Consider the following 20,434-nt stretch of genomic DNA (forward strand, 5'->3'; position numbering starts at 1 on the left):
AAGCCTATTTCTGTAAATCTAGACTTGAGAACATATTATCTTCAGTATGGTTATGCAGCAGGTGTAGCAGCAATTCCTTTTAGTAGAGATGAATAATTGCTCAAGGCAGCATGTGAAATCCCAGAGGGAGAATGCACAGGCTGGGGCTGGAACACCAAACTTGGGATTCTGCAGGAACATTAACTTTGTGGAATTGCTTGCACTTTTTTACAGGATTAGGAAAAACACAGCACAGAGCAGTGTAGGGTAATGATCAATTTTACTGATGCAAAAGAGCCTCCACAGAGGGCAGAAGAGGAGACAGAGAAATGATTGAAAATGTGATGGAGAGAGGATTGTCAAGGAGAAAAGTCTTGTTTCTTGGGTAGACTTGTGTGAGCTGTCTTTGTCAAAACGTCACCAGGAATAATTAATGGCAGTAATAGACGGGCAGTTGATTAATGTCAACTTTCAAACATGCAACATCTTGCATTAAGAAGTTTGATCCTGAAAGGAAAGGAAAAACTGATTAGATTTGGGTTGAAAAAATAAGAGAACAATGTAGCTGAAATTCTTCCAACTTAATGTTGGAAATGTACCAGGAAATACTATTTCAAAATGGAACAGATCTCTCTAAGCTTACACTTCAATCAGTTGTTAGTTCAGTCTTTTTTTAATTAATCAAAGCTGCTAAATGTGTTCCAGAACCCACTTGTTCAACAGAAGTGTATCCTGTTTAAATAGGGCATGAAACAAAGTTTATAGTCTTGCTGTGCTTCCTAAGTTCCTTAAATAAAAAGGTAATCTGTAAGTCATTATAAACAACACCAAAAAATGAGAGACATTTCATCCTCATCTCCAGTGGTTCTCAAGAAGGTTTTCATGTGACTACATGTAAGAGGATAACCCATTTACAACAAGCTTACTTTTAACAGTGAAAATATCTTATTAGCTTTTTGGAAGTCCTGTTGGAACTTGAAACATCAGGTTTTGTGGTTACCTGCAAGCACCACTGTGCAAAGGCTAAAGGTGTTGAGAACAACTGTCATATTCCTATTTCACTTGGCAGTTGTCTTCGTCCATCAGGTTAAAAAACCCCAATATTTTAATATCAAAATTAATATCTCAGGTAATGATTTATGAACCCTGATGACAAAACCAGTAAAATATCATATATCCTTCATTTATAAAAGGAAATATTTTTTTCTTCTCACTCCAAAAAAGGTTTTGTAAAACCTCAGAGGGAGCGAAAGCTTTCATTATTTAGAACACAAATGGCACAGTTTATACTTTGGAGCATCATTTTCCCAAACAAGGACCCCTATTAATTTATTCTTTGCTACCCCGTCATAAGAAATATCACAGCATTTTCAGGCACAGACAAACTAGCTATAATAAAGAGTAAAGAAAACATCAGTAAGTTACTACACATAGCAGCCTATGCATAAGCTTTGTTGATCCTTTTGGAAAATACCAGGTTAGAAGATAAGTTTTCTTCTAGAGTCACATTACTTGTTAAAATTAAAGGGGTCACCTGAAAAACAAAAACACCAAACAACAAAGCCAAACATTAAAATATGTTTCCTCTCTTGACTTTGAGGCCCAGGAACACTGATCAGATTTCCTCTGTTAGCTCAATCATTATTGAAATTAACCTTTTGATAATTGTCCAGGGAAAAACAAAACAAAAAAGCAGCAGCAGATATCACAGAATCACAGACTGGCATGTCTGTGGAAAAAAAAAATAAAAAAATGTGGGAGTATCTCTGTGGAAGGCACAGAGGCTCTTCCTACATGTCCCTGGCAGATTCAGGATAGGCAGCAAGTTCTGTCTGACCAGCCTGGCTGCTTTGTGCAATGCAGTGACTGCATCAGTGTGCAAGGGAAGTGAGAGGATGTCATTGCCTTCTGCAAGCCCTTTGACAAGACTCCCCACAGTATCTTTTTAAGTTGGAAAGATACAGATGTGATGGGTGGGCTGTTCTATGGATAAGGAGTTGGATGGATGGTCACATCCAGAGGGTAGTGGTCAGTGGCTCCATGCCAGATGGACATGGGTGACAAGTGGTGTCCCTCAGAGGTCTCTACTGGGACCAGTGCTGTTTAGTGTCTCCATTGACAGGGAGATTGAGCCCAGCCTCAGTCAGTTTGCTGGTGACACTGTGCAGACTGGTGTGGTTGGCAAGCCAGAGGGATGGGATGTCATGCAGAGGGACCTGGACAAGCTGGAGAAGTGGGCTTCTGAGTTTCCACAAAGCCAAGTGCAAGGTCCTGCCTCTGGACAGAGGCAATCCTCATTATCTATAGATGCTGGGGGATGATGTGATTAGAGAGCAGCCCTGAGGAAAGGGACTTGGGGGTACTGGTGGAGAAAAAGCTGGGCATGAGCCATAGGACAAGGGGCAATGGTTTAAAACTAAAACAGGGCTTTAATGGTCTTAAACTAGAGCAAATTTAGATTAGATACTGGGAAGTTCTTTACTATGAAGGTGGTGAACCACTGCAGCAAGTTGCCTAGAGAGGTGGTGAAGGCCCAACTCTGGATCAATTCCTGCCTGAATATTTTGTGTGCATCTTTGAAGGACAGTTTCATGCACCTGAGAGCTGTGATGCCTACATCCAGTCCTTTCTATACACTCGAAAAGATGGCAGAGTCTTTACAACACACTAACTCTCTAAATCCTACAGGTTAGATTGCTCTTCCATTAAAAAAGGAAAATTGACTGTATCTTCCTTTTTTCTTTCTACCTTTCATGCCATGAGAAACAAGATTTTGAAGCAGACACAATTTTCCCCAAAAAGGGCAAGGAAGGTTTTCATTCTGTAGGACTTCCTGTTAATGTCCACACTCTGATGCTTGCCAGAGGTGTATCTGGGTGTCCCCTCTGTTGAGCTTTTCAAAGAGCCTCAAAAGGGGCAGAAGAAATGCCCCCCAACAGTATTTCTGGATGTGTTCTTATATGGTAAAGGGAACAGTAATGAGAAAACAACCAGAGTTCATCCATGCTAAAGGTCTTTAATGAAAAGATAAGGTCAACAATTGATTTGTTTCAGCATCCAAATCATCAGGAGCAACCTCTCAAAACAGGAGATGCAAGGAAGAACAGCATCGGGGTGGGCATCGTGCAGCAGCTCTCAAGCATCTGTACTTGGCTCAGGGAAAGGAAGATACTGAGCCCTTGACAGGGATGTTGGCATCAATATTGATATTGGTACGGCAATACTGGAGCTCCACAACTCCCAGGACATCAAGTCTGGTGCATGATTGACTGTAAGTGTTTTCAAGTCCTTTAAAAACAAGAAAAGGAAAAGAAAGAGTAAATGGTTATGGCCCCCCCAGCAGGAGTGCTGCTTTACACTGGTCTCTGGAGCAAGAGCTGGCAAGCAATGTTTGTGATGAGTACTGCAACAGAAATATTTTCTCTGTGTCAGTGCAAGATGCTTTTGCAGTCCCCAAAGCCTGAAAGGAGCAGTAAGGATTTTGATGGGGCCACTCATGGAAGTTGTGACTCAGCACTGCTCCAGTCCTGCTCTGCAGAGATACTGAACCCTTTCTGCATCTCCTGAGGCTCTTGATGTGTGTCCATCTCTAGATGGACCAGCAGCTTGTGCCCATTATCCCTTCAGAGGGGAAAAGAAGCCAGCTTGATTAGAGCCAGAATTCCTTGGCTTGCACTCACCGTAAGTTTCAGTGGCCACGTAGGTGGGGAGTCCTCTGCACATGGAAACGACTTTTTGTCCATAAGCCTGGAGGTTTTGGACAGGTCCCTGGACCTGGAATGTGATCTGCTTGGCAGGTTGTCCTGGGAAGAGCAGGTTCTAAGGATAAATAAGAGAAAAGATCAGTGCCTTAATCCACTTAATGCTTGGCACATTCCTGTTTCTGGAATGGTGACTCAGAGCTTGGTGAGTTCTCCCAAGCGTGTTTAGTTCAGTCTTTGGATCCACTGTGAGACTGTGGGGCTGTTGGCAAGGAATTTCTTACCCTGTTGGAATCAGCCAGCTGAGGAAGTGAATTAAAGCTGGGCATCTCTGCTCTGTTCATGACAGAAACGTAGCAAGCTGCCTGCACTTTGGTTGCAATGAAGCCCTGTAAAATGAAATTATGGACAAGTAGGAATTCAGGTTTTCTTTAGGATCAAGTCTGTATTAAAGGAAGGGAATAATTGCAGGGAGTTTTTATGCCACAACTTAGACCCAAACAGAAAGAATAGTGAAGCAAGCCCAGGTATTTGTTCAGCTTTATAGGAGCTCGCCTCCTTGTCTGTTTTCTGAGGAAGCTCCTGGCCACTCACAGATTCATAGTTCCAGATGGTTTTCCATGACCTGAAGCTGTTCTGCTGCTCAATGGTGGCCACACGAAACTGCCTGTTGATGAGCAGAATTTGTAAGCCTCCATTGACAGTGACTTGCTTGGTGATAGTTTGGGATTGCACCGGGTTTATGACCTGAGGGAGTCCCTCCTGGTCCTGAAACTAGAACACAAAATTAAGATGGCTTTGAGTCTCCCCAGTTAGTCAGTCAGCCCCCCAAAGCTGTAGAAATTCACTGCTCCAGAGAAAAAGGGCTGGGCCACAGGGAGCCCCTCACATGTTGTCTACTCACATATTGAGCAAGGGCTGGAACCAGCCAGAGTCCAAGGAGGACGGTAGCCACAATCTGAAATGGAAATGGAAGAGTCAAGTGTGACTGCAGGCCTGGCTGACACTCGTGGTCATAAGCATCCTCGAGCCTCTTTCCTGATCTGCTGCTGAGGTGTTCCCCTAAGAACAGTCACCTGTGCTTTTCCCTCGAATTGAAGGTATTTAAGTTTTGTCTCCTCAGGCATTACAAGCAAGTGGCTGACCCATTAGAGCACTGCTGTGCTTTAGCAGAAGCACTGGCAAAAATCAGCATGGATTAGGCCTCCTCTAGATGGAATAATGTCATCGTTAGGCTGTCCAAGAAATCCTTACTGCTACATCTGAGTTGTTAGCAGTGTCTGAGTTTCCTGGTCTGGAGGAGAACAGTCTCCTCTGAGAATACCTTCCTTTGCTCTAGACAGACAGAAGCACTCCTGAGGGATCAAGGCAATGGTGTTGAATCAAAGGTTTAGTTTATGAGGAAAAAAAGCATCATGCATACTCACAGTGAACTTCATCTTGACTGCAGAGCTGATGCTTGTGCAGATGGAGTGAACACTGTTCCCCGTCCACCTTATATACGATTTCAGAATGAGGTGTGGAATGGTTAAGTGTGGAAATCAAATTATTTGGCAATTTGTATCCCTGTCTGCATGTCACTGAAATCTGTTTCCTGCTGTAACCACTTCAATTAACGAGGAATTTGTAGTTCTGCAAAGTTTGACCTTCCAGGCTCTGATAGTTATCAGATAAGAAGCCATTTGCAGGGGAAAAATTAAATATATTTCACAGTAACTTTCTGCCATGGACTAATTGCTTTTGAAATTCCACATCACACTTAAGACCAGAGATTGCCGAGTGTTTAAAACAAAGAAAAGCCTTGCAGCTGACTGAATAAGAGCCTTTGTACCTTCCCAAATGTACTGTGTGTTACCACAGGGCCCACCAAAATACATGGCCCCAGTACAGCAATGCCATTGAGTATTGTTCTGCAGTGCCTTGGCAGCTCCAGCTGGAATATTACATAGGTGTGCACGTCTGTGAGGGTCTCTTTGTAATTTTAGGTGGCAAATTTAATTGTTTTTCACCTTGCCTCCTCTTGTGTTCTGTGTTCCGATGTAAATGCTTCTTGAAAGAGTGAAATCATCCAGTTAGGGAGGTTTTTGAATACTAGGGTGTTGTGTCAAATTGCTCAGCTTAGTTTTTTGTGTAACCCAAGTCTGTGTGGCAGGGAATCACTGTGAAGCTGTGATTATTTTAAAATTACTTAAACTTAAAGGGTCCCTTTCTCTAGATTGACTTTGCTTCTTTGTTTCAGTGGGAATTCCCTGTCTTCTGTCAAGCTGTAGTTGTTACTGTAGGACACATGGTTATCTGAACATTTCATGGCATGAAAAGTGACTCTATGGAATCAGTGTGCTTGAAGCTACTGTCGAGTAGCTGCACCTTGCTGTGGTTTTTTTGTGCTGTCCAGTTGAAATTTTTGCTGTGAGATTGAACTGTAGCATGTGTCATCCCTATCCAGAAGAATCTGTACCCTGATATTCCCTGCCCAGGAGATTATGGTTCCTTCTTTAATCCCTCTAGGGCTGTCCCAATTTCCCTGCAGGGCTGCTGTTCCCTTTCCCTGCATGGCTGGGACTGCTGGGGATGTGAGATAATGCTCCAGCATGGACTTCCTCATGTCAGATCCCTGCTCACTTGAGGTACTTTAAATCATCATCTCTTTCAGAGCCTGGCCTGCAGTCTTCAAGAGCTCAAGGGTCCCCAGAAAGCCATGTCCCAGTGACACATCATGGGATAAGTGAAGAGAGCTGTGTCTGTTTTATCGCTGGAAAACTCAGTGTGAAGCTGGAAGAGAAGAGGGGATTTTCTCCCAAAACAGTTTTCCTGAACAGCTCAGACTGCTGTGTCCTCTACTTTGAGTAACCCTTGAGTGTTCCTGCATGGGTAAAGTGTGGAGTTTCTCCTTCGAATGCCAACCAAGGAAGGAGGGGAGGTGAAGTTCTGATGTGTTTCAGACAGGCTCAGTTACTGACGTGGTAGTTGTAGATGAAGAAACCCCAAACTGCATTTACTACATGTATTAATTCTCTTATTTGCAGCTTGATTTCTGGGTTGATCAGAGCAGTAGTAGATCTTTCCTTGTCCCTGCCCATATTGAATTGCAATGCTTAGTTTAAAAATGAAACCTTGTAGCATGTAGTATGGTAATGAGAAGTTAAAATGAAAATAAGCCTATTTCTGTAAATCTAGACTTGAGAACATATTATCTTCAGTATGGTTATGCAGCAGGTGTAGCAGCAATTCCTTTTAGTAGAGATGAATAATTGCTCAAGGCAGCATGTGAAATCCCAGAGGGAGAATGCACAGGCTGGGGCTGGAACACCAAACTTGGGATTCTGCAGGAACATTAACTTTGTGGAATTGCTTGCACTTTTTTACAGGATTAGGAAAAACACAGCACAGAGCAGTGTAGGGTAATGATCAATTTTACTGATGCAAAAGAGCCTCCACAGAGGGCAGAAGAGGAGACAGAGAAATGATTGAAAATGTGATGGAGAGAGGATTGTCAAGGAGAAAAGTCTTGTTTCTTGGGTAGACTTGTGTGAGCTGTCTTTGTCAAAACGTCACCAGGAATAATTAATGGCAGTAATAGACGGGCAGTTGATTAATGTCAACTTTCAAACATGCAACATCTTGCATTAAGAAGTTTGATCCTGAAAGGAAAGGAAAACCTGATTAGATTTGGGTTGAAAAAATAAGAGAACAATGTAGCTGAAATTCTTCCAACTTAATGTTGGAAATGCACCAGGAAATGCCATTTCAAAACAGAGCTGGACTTTTTAGACCAATCTAAGAACCAGATGGCATTTTGAATCTCACAGTTGTGCTGTGGCAGGACAAGGGCAGCCACGTGTTGTAAATACCAGACATTGCCTAAAACACTCACGGCTTGAGCCCAAGACCTTCCTGAGGAAGCCTGGTCTCCAGGTGCCTGCAGGAGAGGGACACTGCTGCTTTTTCTTACCTACACATTTCCCAGTTTATAAAAAGTGCTGGGAATTCACAGGATTTCAAAAATCAACTTGCTTGTGTTCACTGAGGTCTCTATCATCTGGTTGGTGTTTCCTGGAGGTGTTCAGAATGCTGTTACTGCCACACTCACCAGCAGCTGGGTAAGCCAGGTAGGAAGGAATCCCTCTGCACAGAGCCTGGATGCGTTTTCCGTATGGGCGCAAGCTCTGGAGTCTGTTTGATGAGATAAAGAAGTGATTCCCTCCAGGTGGAAGTGGCTGAGGACCAAAGCCCTAAGCATCAGAGAGAAAACAGCATTTAGAAAAAAACAAGCTGGAGTTCTGAGCCCCTGTGCCCATCTCTGATAATGGGGAAGGGGTGAATCAAGTGTAACTCTTGAAAGACAAAGTTTGTAGAGTGAGTCAGCCCTGCTGAGAGCCTTGTCTCTAGTTCTTGGAGCCTCTTCTCTTCTCTAGGGAAGGAACACTTTTTTTTTTTGAGGCAAGGGTTTAGCTTTGTCATTGATGTCCTTTACTGTCCTACCTCATCTCCTTGAGGAGCTGCAGGAAACTCTTGAGGGAGGAAAGCCCTCCTGTCCATTTTAGAAATGATACAGGTGTTTCTGGAAAATACCTTGGTTGCAGCGTAGCCCTGTTAAAGTCAGAACACACTTTTTAAGCATCTCTTTTAAAAATTTTCAACTTTTGTTGAAATTTTTGGCTCTTCATTTGATTTTCAAACTCTAGTGGCAGCCACTTACAGAGGCGAAGTCCCAGACAGATTTCCAGTCCCCAGAGCTCTCCTGTGCGTTGGTGATGACCCCGATGTCAGTCAGAGGGTGATTGGGTTGCCAAGTCTTCCTGTTCTAATTATTGAAACAGTTTAGAGGAGGTAAGAAGCAAGTTTTGTGGATTCTCAGTAGTCTTTCTCTCAAGAAAGCCGTAGCTCCAGTAACCATGTTTGGGGGAATTATTACACTTAGAGGTCTGATGAAAGGGAAGAGAATTTCTGGCCATTGAGGGGAGGCTGGGAAGCCTTAGTCCTGTTATCAAAACCCTGACATCCAGGCTTTATCTTGGCCTGGTTTTCATGTGCCTGATGCCCCCACCTTGCAAAACCAGACAGGCTTGAACATTACTGCTCAATTCCCACCCATGCTAGAATGCCTGTTCAGAGTGGGTAGAAAAAAAGACATTATTTCATAGGGCACTGAAGAACTTCCTTTGAAGTTAAAAGCTAATCTGGTTGTTCAGAGTCAAGATTGAAAAAAAAAAAAAAAAAATTAAGGAAAGGAAAATATTGCCTTATTGCTTTTTCCTCAGAATCAGCTTAAAGGGAAAAGGTTATTTACAGTATTTCACTGTTGTTTGTGTCCATGTTAATATTCACACAGAGCTTCTTTCTCTCCACAGAATTATTTTCAGCATTCATGCTGATCTCAACACTGACTTTTTTATTTCATATCTGGCAACTGTCTTTTCCCCTATATATATCAATCACTGAAATACTTTCATGTTTATATATATATGTATATATATATAAAAATATATATGTAAGTATATATTTTAAAAACCCTAATGCAGCCTTCTGCTAAGTATCAGACTTTAAAAGACAATTTTCTTCCCAGAAACATGGTCTAGAGGCTGTAGCTGAAGGCCCTGGTTCTTATGGCAGCAGTGAATAATTGCAGGAAGCTCCAAACTTACCCAATTAGCAAGACCTGGAGCCAGGAAAACTCCAAGAAGAGAAGCAATCACAACCTGAAAGGAACATTTGAAATTCAGAAGGCTTTAACACTGTAGCTGTTAGCTGCCCTCAGGTTCTTTGCTGTCTTGAAATGGTGCTGAGCTCCTGTTGAACCCTGTGTGTAGATGCTCAGCACTTCTCTGAAGTGGGGTCTAGCTGAGTAGTAGTTAAACATGCAGAAGGATTTATTGTTAATGAGCTCCCACTGCTGGATCATCAGTTCCTGTAAATTCCTCTTACCCCTAGCAGGATACTTTGCACAGGGAAGAAGATCATTTAGGCTCAGTGGGTTGTAAAGCACACACAGGTCCATTTCAGTAAACTCCTTGGAAAAAGCTGTTCTGCAGCATTCTGTTTAAAAGAGTGAACTTTCCACCTTGAGTCTCTTGGGAGATCTCATGCCTCTCAGTACAGGGCTTGGGTGCTTTTTGTTGCTGAGATTGCTCAAAAATGCAGATCTTTTAAAAAAAATTTAATATTATTACTATGATAATTGATTTTATAATAATAACTGTTATGAGGCATTGTTCTCTTGGAGACAGTCCCTGTCATGTTGAATGTCATCTGCTTTAAAGGAGGATTTTTATGAGAAATATCTAATCTGATTTGGAGTGTTTAGCACTAACAGTTTGGAATGTCTCATGCAGTAATTTCAGGCTGCTGTAAACCCCCCTGCTTCACAGTCATGCACTCTCAGACAGCTGTGCCAAAACTCTGTAGAACTTATGGAGACTGCAGTCTTGGATATGAGCTGTGAAGGAGAGAATTTTGTCCTTCAAAGTTTACAGGTGCATCTTGCACTCCTCTCCTTTGGGTTTCAGTAGGCACACAGAGTGAAGTCACTGCCAAAAGGGACATTTCACCTGTGCAGTCCCCAGCCACTTGGCATTTTCACTCCGTAATCCCTGCATAAATCAGAAGTAACTCACCAGATGCCAAGGAAGTATCACAATAATTTTTAAAATGTCCAGCCTGAAGAGTTTTATGAGAAAGTATTACATATACTTACAGTGAACTTCATTTTGATTGTAGGCAAAGCACAGTCTGCTGGTAATTGATGTGTACTCTTACTTTTTATACAGCAATATCCCAAAGTTAAATCTCAGAATGGGTTTACCTGATTGGCACATGCCTTGTGTTCACAGAATCAGGACAGGCTTCCTGGGGAAGTGCTCACTGATAAGAGGAGGCTGAGATACCAGCCGGATTGGATTCATTCCATACCGGCGGATGAAAGGAAACTTGTCATGGCAACACAGTGTATCTTATAGTAACTTTTAAATTAAAAAAAAAAAAAAATCATGCACAGAGACGTGGTGCCGAATCAAACGTAGCGTGACGCCTTGTGCCTACGTGGCAAAGAACCCAGGCTGATATTTTATCCATAGCTGATAGGATTTTTAACCTAGCAAGGTTGCCACCTCTGTTGATTTAAAAGATGGAAGTCAGGAATCATGAGGTTGGTTCTGTATCATAGAAAGGACTGAATTCCTTTCTTAACCTTCCCTTCTGAGCTCGGTCAGCACTGCTGTCTCCAGGATCTGCCTTCCCAGCACGGCCTCTGTGTCTTCACAGAGCCTCTTCCTGAAAGTGGTCCCTGGTTATGGACTGGTTATGGACCAAGGGCTGACTCTAGGAAGGGACCATGAACCAGAGATAACCAAACATGAGTACAGGAGGAGCAGTTACAACAGGCATCTTACATCAACTGTTGTTTAGGATGTAGCTTTTAATATTTCTCTGAATTTGGTACTTACACACAGAGCTCCAGCATCAGAGCTTTTTTGCCTTGTTTGTTGTAGAAACTTTGGAAAATATTTAGTGTTTTCCTTGGCCAGTGCAATTGTCTGTGTCTCTTTGGTGAGGAATATTGTCCATTGCTCTTTAATAAACGACAGATATTTATCTGTACATAGGTAGCCTCAGATAATTTGGATTTTCTTCTTAGCTGTGTGTGTTTGAGAAGCAGCACTTTTGGAAATAAGTGCTGCTGTGCCCAGTCCAGAAGTGATTGTTGTTTAACAGCAGCTCTGTAAGTCCTGTTGTACACTAATTGCTCACTTTGCTGTAGTCCAGCAGGGGGTTGCATGATCCTCTTTGTTGACTTCAGTCTAACTGACATCTCTAAACTCCATTTTCCACTGCCATAAATTACTGAGGATCCATGGTGCATGTGCTGTCGGACAAGCCAGGAGAATCTTACTATAAGAGGCACATATGTCCTGGTCACACATATGTATGATCTGAAATAGGCATAAAAGTCTCATTTGGTATGTCACAAAACTCTTCCACAGTGTGGAAATTTCATTAATTGAGTAGTTCTCATTGAGAAACTGAACAGTAATAATGCTGATCCCCACAGTGTCATTAGCAAGGAGCTGAAAGCTCCAAAGTTTTGCCCATTCCTTCCAACAACTTGGCCATTGCTGTAATGTGTCACATTTGGAAGCCTGAATCTCCAAATCTTCTCTCAACTTCTGATTACTTGAGTATGGCAAACACCCAGCTGGAGCATTTGACATTAAGAACAGCTTACAAAACTAATTACAGGAGTAGAAACCAGGGAAAGGGACAGGAAGAAGTGCTTTTACTGTATAAGACCATGTTGTTTTTCAAGTGCAAGTTTTTCTGCCTCATTTTTAAATCTCTGCTCAAGGCATTCTGTTTTCCTACTGAATACTTATGCCACTGTGCAGCAAACTCCCAAGGCTAAGAGCTCTCCATTTTGTCAAAATAACATTTCATTTTCTGCACATTTACAAGTTCATGCGTTTTTCTAAGCCTAGCATGAATAAAACTGCTGAATTTATTTCTCAATTTGTCCTTGAAACTTGCTGTATTTTATTTAACTATGGAATGTCTTGAATTCTGCTTGACCTGTCCTTGTGCCACAGAGATTTTTCTAGAATGTGTCACCTTACCTTTATCTAGTGTGTTGCATGACCAGCTGAGTGCAAATGGAAGCATAGAGAATGTTGTTGATTTTCTGAGGTGTTGCCTCTTTCTTTACTTTTCTCCCACTACCTTCTCTGAACCTGATAACATGAATATTTATGAAAAGTATCTGAAAAAAATACCCCAAACATTAGTCACCAGAAGAGTTTATTATGATAGTATAATCTCACCTTAACTTGATTTAATCCATCTCCCCTTATGTGTTAAAATTTTTGTTTAGTAATCACATTTGAAATGAAATTGTACAATTATTCTTTTTATTTGCTTTTCAAAGTTTGTTTGTTTAAATGGTTTCTAGTGGATGACAGTGCCAATGGGTCCATTTCTTCTGGCAATTTTATTTATGTAGGTCAGGGTTAATTCTGTAGTTCTTGCTCTGCTCATATTTATGCCTGAGCATATTGATGCTTCAGAAAGCAGAAGCTTGAGCTGCTTGGCTGTTTTGTCAAATAAATGCCTGTGTGATGATACAGTGACTAATGGAAGTTAATTTAAGCTCTAGTGTTAAAGCATTTAAAACTTACTAAAACTTTTTGGTTTATTATTTGACTGCTGAAATACATGCTGAGTATTGCTGTCATATCTGTGATTTTAGAAATGATCTTTTGAGAGGAAGGGACAGAGCCAGCTTTCAGGAGGAGGGTAACATCAATCTAATCTAATTAGTCTGACTGTGCTTGTCACAATGTGATATCTGTTCACATGGGCTCTGATAAATTGCTGAGCAGCACAGGGCTGTTACACTGCAGATAACATTGCATGTGGAGTTAGGTAGAAGACAGCAAATACATGCAGTTTTCCTGCTTTCATTGAGGGCTGTTTGAGGCCTGATGACTGAGTTTACAAAAATGTGTTGGCTATTAGGTGTTCTTTTTTTGTTTAGAAGGGAACAGGCCCCATTTATGACTTTCCAATAGGAACACACAAAGGAGTGTGTTTCATCAAGGCTTTGGCACTGGCTGATGTGGAGTCACAGAGAAGGAGGAGTCCAGGTGAGATTGTAGTCACAGGAGAATGCTTCCCCTGGCAATACCCCATGGCAATACCATGAAGCCATTGACATTTCCATAAAATACAAAAAACAGTCATAGCTTCAAAGGAGGGATACTTCATTGTGCTCCTTTTGTTTTGTGTCTTTGTAAAGCACCCATTCTCTGAAGCTTCATGTCACTCCTTTGTATGATGAGGGGACTAGAAGTTGCCTCAATTGTCCTGTGAAGCACAGTTTTTATTCCTAATCACTAATTTCAATGAATATGTTACTGATCAAAAGTGGTCAGCACTTCTTGCTGAGGATTCATGAAGAGATGGTAAAATGTCTGGAGAATCAGTCAGCCCATGGTCTACATGCCAGCCACTGGTGACACAATTAGTTCTTTCCAGGATTTTCCTGCAGACCATCAGGCTGTTAGGGATTATATTTCAGAAGATAAAGTGCAGTTTGGATGAATGAATAGCAGAGTTATTCCTGATGTCATTGAATTTTGGACAATAGCCTGATTAGTATTTTTAAAATGGAATTGCCAAAAGTGGGAATTCCTCTAAAGTTTAAACCAGTAAAAAAGTAATTTGTAGTGACTGATTCTGCAAAAGCTGACTTAGTGAGTGCCTCTAACATATCGGGGTCAGGTTATCTGTACCAACCCCAAATTTAGATATGAGGCTTACTATGGTGTGGCATGTAAATAAGGACTTGTTCAGGTCATGAGAAAAAGTTCTGTCAAGTGTTTCCCACACCTGCACCAAGATATAAAAGTTGAAGGTCTCTGGGGTTTTCTTGCACTCTCACTTTCTGCAGCCTGTTGGTCTTATCTGAAAGAAAAATGAACGGATTTGTGAGTATATCCATTTTTATTGAACTCATATTTTAGAAAGTTCCTTATTTTTAAAAACAAAAAGATAGAGAAGATGATGCTTGAGTAAGTGATACAGTAATGGCACTAATAAAGTCTCTGTTTCTCTGGATTGTTCAATGGGAAGCTTGCATTTCTTGAATAGTAACCCTCTTTGGGCATCATTTGACCAAAGGGTGCAGAACTTGATTACCATGCAGAATGGTGATTTAGTTATGATTTAATAATTACAGTTATAGAGGCAAATGAAGAAGTGATGTGGCATCAAGGAGGGACTTTTGAAAAATACAAGAAATGTGATGCTTAAGTTATTCCGCATTCAGTTACAGGCAAAAGAGCCTAAGAGGAATTTTACAGTGAGGAATTGTAATTTTTTTCAACTAATACATGGTAAGTGGGTAATTTTTCAAACCAGTGCTATGGCTGCCTTCCTCAGTTCATAAAACTTCTGCCTGAAAGGGTTGTCAGGCTCTGGCCCAGGCTGGCCAGGGCAATGGAGGAGTCCCCATCCCTGAGGGATTTAAAAGCTGCTGAGGGACTGGAGTGATGGACTTGGCAATGTTAAGAGTTGGACTTGATGATCTGAAAGGTCTTTTCCAACCAAAACAATTCTATGATTCTATGAACTGGATTGGGTTTTTGTATGGCACTGCCTGGTGTTTCTGTTGAGTGAGAATGCTTCTTTCTTTCACAGGCTGCAGTTCTTTTTTTGCTGGGAGTCTTTTGGGCTCAGGCTTCTGCACTGGAAGTAAGTAGAGTGAAAAACCTTCTACTGCCTGTACTCATCTAAAATGTATTGGATCCCAGGGCAAAGGACAAAGATAATAGGAAAAATAGTACAGAAAAAACCCATCAGATGCTTATTGCTGAGTGTAGCATTTGCTGGAAGTAATAATCATATAAACCAACACCGGTGTTGGTGCTTAGTAAGAAGAAATTGGGATGGACACACACATGTCCCCTTTGCTTAATCCAGATTTTGGAGATTGTTGCAGTCTCCTGCTGGTCTCTGCTGACACACATAATGCTGGGGTGCCCCATGTTGACTCTCCTTAGCCTCCAGTGAGGGGTTGTCCCTTTCTTTCTCCCCCTGAATCTCCACCTCAAGGGCCTCCTGAGACTACCAAGTTTTTTTTAAGGGAATTTAATATTTACACAAAGCAATCAGACTTGTTTATTTGGAACAAAACATTTGTTTATATTGCACCTTTGAAACCAGCTAGATGTTGAACACTGATCTTGTGTTTTTTACCAAAGACCTTTGTCCTGCAAGAACCTGGCAGTAACTATGTCACTGGAACCATGACCATCCACAGTGACAAGCACATCGTTGATGTCCATGTCCGTTCTGGGGTGTACTCCTCTGACACCATTTTTGACTATGCACGTGTAAGTAAACCTAAGCGTCTGCCTAAGCCTCTGAGGAGGTTTTTAAGCTAAGAAATTATCTTAGTGTATTCACACCTAAACTGTCCTGAAACACTGTTTTTTTGAAGGCTGTCATCACCTTTCCTCCTCCTTGTTTCACCCCTCACATGGTGTAATTTAAAAGACTTGCAGTGAAGCCTGTGGTGGCAGCTCATGACAGTGAGGAGAATGTCCCTGACCTCAAAGAGGTCAGAGCTGAGAAGGGTCTGCAGCACTCAGGTACTGCAAGTGCAGCAGGAATCTGTCAGAAAAGATACTTCCAGTCTCAGATGTTAATGTGGGAAGGCTGCTTCTATTCCCCAGAGGTGACAATGGAAATGCAGAGTCATTCCACATCAGCAGCCTCTGTAGCCACTTCAGATTTCTTCTAGATTGTCCTAAAGAGAGAATCAACTAATAGTAGTAGTAGCCATTATTAATTATGTTTTTTATCACAGGGTTATATTGCTACACGGTTATTCATACGAAATGCCTGCTTTATCATTAAAATAGACAAGGAATTCATCCCAGAGCTGGAAGAACTTGGACGCCTGGCTTTTGAAAGAAAGGTGACTTTGTAGTGAAACTGTGGGCTGTATACAAGCAAAGCAACTGTGCACGAGTTGTGTGGTGAGCTGGGGGCTCTCCTTCCTGCCTTTAAGAATGGATGTTCTTAGGAATGTCGTTCACTGCATCAGCAATGATGAAGCAGATCTGACAGGACAGTGGATTATCATTGTGACTAGAACTGCAAAGGTCCCCTGTCCCTCAAAGTAATACAATTTGGCTGGTTTTGAGATAATCTCAATGTAACATCCCACAGGCTTTTCCTTTTTTTTCTCTTGTCATGCTGATATTTTGAGCTTGACATCACTACAAATAATTTTGTTTGCAGAACAGAATTTAGAAATTTACTTTGACCAGTCTTTGACTTTCTTATTCAGACAATGTTTTCAAGAAGCTGACTGGAAGCATTGTCTGGAGATGAACTTGAGTTCTGGCCTGTTTTATGGCAGCCTGACAGGAATGCCTTGGCAGCAAAACAATTGATATAGCTTATTATGCCAGTACTAGAGCTCAGTTTTGCTGTTGGACAGAATTAATATGTATTTTTATTTCTGAACAGATAGAAAATAATTAGTTTTCTATAAGAGCTTGTTGCTTCTTCATCTGATGCTTTGTGTGAGGCGAAGGAAGGTGATTTTACATTTTGGGATTTTCTCAAGGATTATTCTAGTAGAATGAAAGCAAAGCTGCATTACTGATGATGTCTAACATTTTCTTTTCAGACAATGAGGACTGTATATTCTCCAAACAACGTGTGGGTGCAGTTTCAATCTGGCAATTCCAGGCTAGGGCATTTCAAAGATTGGCTTCTCTACGGTAAAGCCATTGAACGCCTCTGCTCGGGGCTGCCTCTCTACCAGCTGGAAAAGACTCAGCGTAAGTTACAAGATGAGAACATTCTGCTTCTGTTACAGAGCACAAGCACCTTTCTGCCCTTTAAGCCTAAGTTAACATACATCCTAGTGCCTTTGAAGCAGGAACATAACACCCTGTTCTAGAGAGGAGAGGTAAACTACCTAGCAAGTCTGAAAGGGTAAGGCTCCAGGATGCTTCAGAAAAATGTGGTGAAACACTGATTTTCATTGTTAGGCATCTAAATATCTGCAACAACTGCTCCAAAATGGTTTCCTGGGTGTCAGAGGAAGCCATACTGTAGCAGCTGGACCTAATTTATACCCTGATGATACAGTGGTCCCAAAAAGTATCTGCTGTAGCAGTGTGCTACCCACTGTATGAGGGTTATGGGAAAAGAGGAGCACAAAGGTGATTTAAAGCTGTACAGACATCTCCTTCCTTTGAGAAATTTTACACAAAATCCATTGAGACCAACAGGAGCCTCGAATAGGATCATAATTGGGGACTGGAATTTGTGTATTTAACAGACTTTTTCTTGCTGCATTGAGAGATCTTGTCACTGATATCTTCTTTTGTTTGTTTGTTTCTTTTAGCACAACCAGATTTTCACAGCTGTGCCAGAGCAGGAATTCCAAGCATTTTGGGCCTGAATGTCTGTGAAAGAGCTGCATAGTCTGGATCTTGGCAATTCTGCATGGAAACAGTTTGGAGTTTTGCATGCATTTGTGATGGTTGCCATGCTCTGCAACAGGAACAAAGCTCCACGTTAGACTCAACTTGCCTGTACTAAGCTCAGTGCAACAAACCTATGATATAGCAATAAAGATAAAGCTGTCATTAAAATGCTTTGTCTTTTCTTCATCTGAAAGTATAATGGAAAGAAAGTGCCCTTGCTGGTTTGATATAGAAGAGAGAAGTTTTCATTTGGTGTGTGTAGTGAAATGAGGCAACCAGGTGATACTAATTACCAGGTAATGGGCATGGGCCTAATGAGCCCACCTGTGCCTGATTAGGGTGGGCCCCCAGCATGAGCAGGATTAGGGGTCAATAAAAGGAGCTCATGGCCAATCCGTGGTAATTAGTGGCACCTGGTTGCCTCATTTCACTACAGCTGTGTTCCAATGCTCAGGCTCCAATGATTGGTTCATAGATAATATATCTATATAGGCATTGGTATATGTTTCATGACAATGACAAAACAGTAACAGAAGAGTTTTTTCCATTGCAGAACTTTCCTCTGGCATCAACACCAGCCTCTTCAGGTACTGACTCACCTCATGTACAGTTGCTGGGTGGGGGGAGCAAACAGATGGATGGGTGGATAAAGGGAGGGAGCAGAGCTACATAACCACCATTTACAAAGAAACTGGAATTCTGCAATTTGAATGGGTGAAATGGGTCAGAGAGTTCCATATTCTGGCCATTTTTCAAACCTGAATAGAGGAGACTGTCCCAGTCCTAAAAAAATTGTAACCCAGGATAAAATTAACAGTGGTAATTTAAAAGGATCTGTGACCACTTGCTGGGTGCCCTGTGTATCTTTTGTCAGGAGCTGATTAAAATACATGAGGAGGCAGAGTTGGTGTGCTGCCTGCCTGCTTTTCTGGTAGATCTCAGTGAGTGGTTTGATTCACATGTCCTGTCCATCAGTCCTTGGAAGGAGTGTATATTTTGGGGCTGAAAAGTAAATGTTTACTGGAGTCTTGAAAGTCTTCCAGAGGACAAAGCATTCCTTTGGAGCCCCAGAAACTGGTCTCAGGTCTGCAACTTGTTATTATGAAATCAAACTCCTGGTCAAATCATCTGCTGTTCATTAGAACAGTATTTTATCACATATTTTATCACATATTTTATCACCACCTGTCTTGGACTGTAGTCAGTCTATTTGTCTTATCTTGCAAGGTGATGAATATTATTACAGGACTACAGAGAAGGACAAAGGAAGCAAAAAGCATCAACAGCAGGTAAAGTGTCCCTGAGGACAGAGTCCATCTGTTGCTTTAAATAATGGTAGTCTGAAAATGTTTTCAGTTTTTAAATGCACAGCCTGTCAGGAGAGGGTCTGGGCTGAATGTTCATGATCTGAAGGAAATATGTAGCTTTCCTTTGCTTTGTCCCTCAACTTAGATATGTGTTCTGTATAATACAAAGCATCTGCTTTCATAGAGCTCGTTAGGTAGCAGGAGTTTATGGGTCATCTGTTGGTAAGGATCTTTAGATATTGTGATCCATGAGATTTCCTACTGGAAGGGATGGAAAATTCCCACTGATTTCCACGGGTGGGACCCACAGAGGATGCAGCCACTTCCTAAGTGCAGAGCAGCCAGCAACCATTCTCAGGAACAATGGCAGAGAGGGACTTGTGTTCTCAGTCAACAAACCAGAGTTGCTTATCCTAATAGTTGCCTAAAGTTAATGTACAGGGTGGATTTTCTGTGAAGTTTATTAGCCTTAAACCTAAGATTAGCACCTTGAAATGAGCACAGGCAACTGGTATATCTATACCAGGAGAGTCGATCCTACCAGGACTGGAACCCAGATCTGTCACAGAAATGAAGAGTCAAGGCACAAACTTAGATCCTAAAGATGTATTGGCAGAAAGAGTCTAGAAAGGAAGAGAGCTGTCAGATTGTGACTCTTACTATCTTGAAAGTTACCTCATCTTTCCAAGAGTTGCTCTACATTAAAGTAATAGGAATGCTTTAGAAGTTTACCTAGCTTCCCAGCTAGGCTTGTTCTATAAAAGCTGGGGAATTTGGTTTATGTGGAAGAGAGCACATTGAGAGTGTCTGGGTGTGCCTGAGTGTGTATCTGTGTGCACGTGTGACAACAGCTTTTTAAATTAAACCAGCACATTCTAGGCTGGGTGATCAGAATAATGATTATTTGCTCCCAGCTTTTTAAAAAAGCCTGAAAGGTGTCTAAAGGCATGCCTGGAATCCAGGCAATGGTATCACTGGATGCACACTGACAGGCAGCTGAAATATGTCAAGCATTTGGGGAGGGCAGAATTTAGCACACATTTCAGTCCCATCTCCAGCTCCACTGCAATTAACCTTCCTTGATCCTTATGCATATCAGTGGGCAGGAAGCCCCTGTGGTTCCTCACTGCCAAGGACACCAATTTATCTAGGCACCTGTGCTGCATGTTAATCCAAGCTCTTTTTACCACTGAACCCACTCCACTGAACATGGCACAATCCATGTGCAAGAAGAAAAGATGATGCCTTCCTCTAAAAGCTGAGTACATGCTGGGTTTGAATCAAGGTGCCTCATCTTAAATAGTCAGATTTTAAATAATTGTCTGAGAGAAGATGAGCTGGGTTTTGCACAGTTACTTGTTTAAAATAAGTCAATGTCTTGACCAGTGGGACATACCATCTTTTCTGCTGTCCAGTTCTGGTATTTGTTTGCTTCCTACTTGAGCTGAGA

At 41.7% G+C, this 20,434-nt stretch overlaps 3 protein-coding genes across 3 annotated transcripts; 1 reads left to right on the forward strand and 2 right to left on the reverse strand.

Annotated features, from left to right (window-relative positions):
• Positions 1 to 3,133: 3,133 nt before the first annotated feature.
• LOC115599531 (gastrokine-1-like) lies at positions 3,134 to 5,119 on the reverse strand. Its single transcript, XM_030463941.1, has 6 exons — positions 5,108 to 5,119; positions 4,585 to 4,638; positions 4,275 to 4,454; positions 3,965 to 4,069; positions 3,660 to 3,798; positions 3,134 to 3,267 (listed from the first exon to the last, which is right to left on the reverse strand). Exons 1-6 carry the CDS (start codon positions 5,117 to 5,119, stop codon positions 3,134 to 3,136), a joined length of 624 nt encoding a protein of 207 aa, XP_030319801.1.
• A 2,015-nt stretch (positions 5,120 to 7,134) lies between these two features.
• LOC115599564 (gastrokine-1-like) lies at positions 7,135 to 10,417 on the reverse strand. Its single transcript, XM_030464137.1, has 6 exons — positions 10,375 to 10,417; positions 9,326 to 9,379; positions 8,380 to 8,484; positions 8,163 to 8,270; positions 7,771 to 7,912; positions 7,135 to 7,321 (listed from the first exon to the last, which is right to left on the reverse strand). The coding sequence occupies exons 1-6, from the start codon at positions 10,384 to 10,386 to the stop codon at positions 7,245 to 7,247; spliced, it is 498 nt and encodes a 165-aa protein (XP_030319997.1). The 5' UTR covers positions 10,387 to 10,417; the 3' UTR covers positions 7,135 to 7,244.
• Positions 10,418 to 14,110: 3,693 nt separating this feature from the next.
• GKN2 (gastrokine 2) lies at positions 14,111 to 17,675 on the forward strand. The gene is made up of 6 exons (XM_008500735.2): positions 14,111 to 14,155; positions 14,868 to 14,921; positions 15,431 to 15,562; positions 16,039 to 16,149; positions 16,870 to 17,023; positions 17,596 to 17,675. Exons 1-6 carry the CDS (start codon positions 14,144 to 14,146, stop codon positions 17,673 to 17,675), a joined length of 543 nt encoding a protein of 180 aa, XP_008498957.1. The 5' UTR covers positions 14,111 to 14,143.
• Positions 17,676 to 20,434: the final 2,759 nt, after the last annotated feature.

The sequence above is a fragment of the Calypte anna genome, chromosome 22, assembly GCF_003957555.1.
Source record: "Calypte anna isolate BGI_N300 chromosome 22, bCalAnn1_v1.p, whole genome shotgun sequence".
NCBI lineage: Eukaryota > Metazoa > Chordata > Aves > Apodiformes > Trochilidae > Calypte > Calypte anna.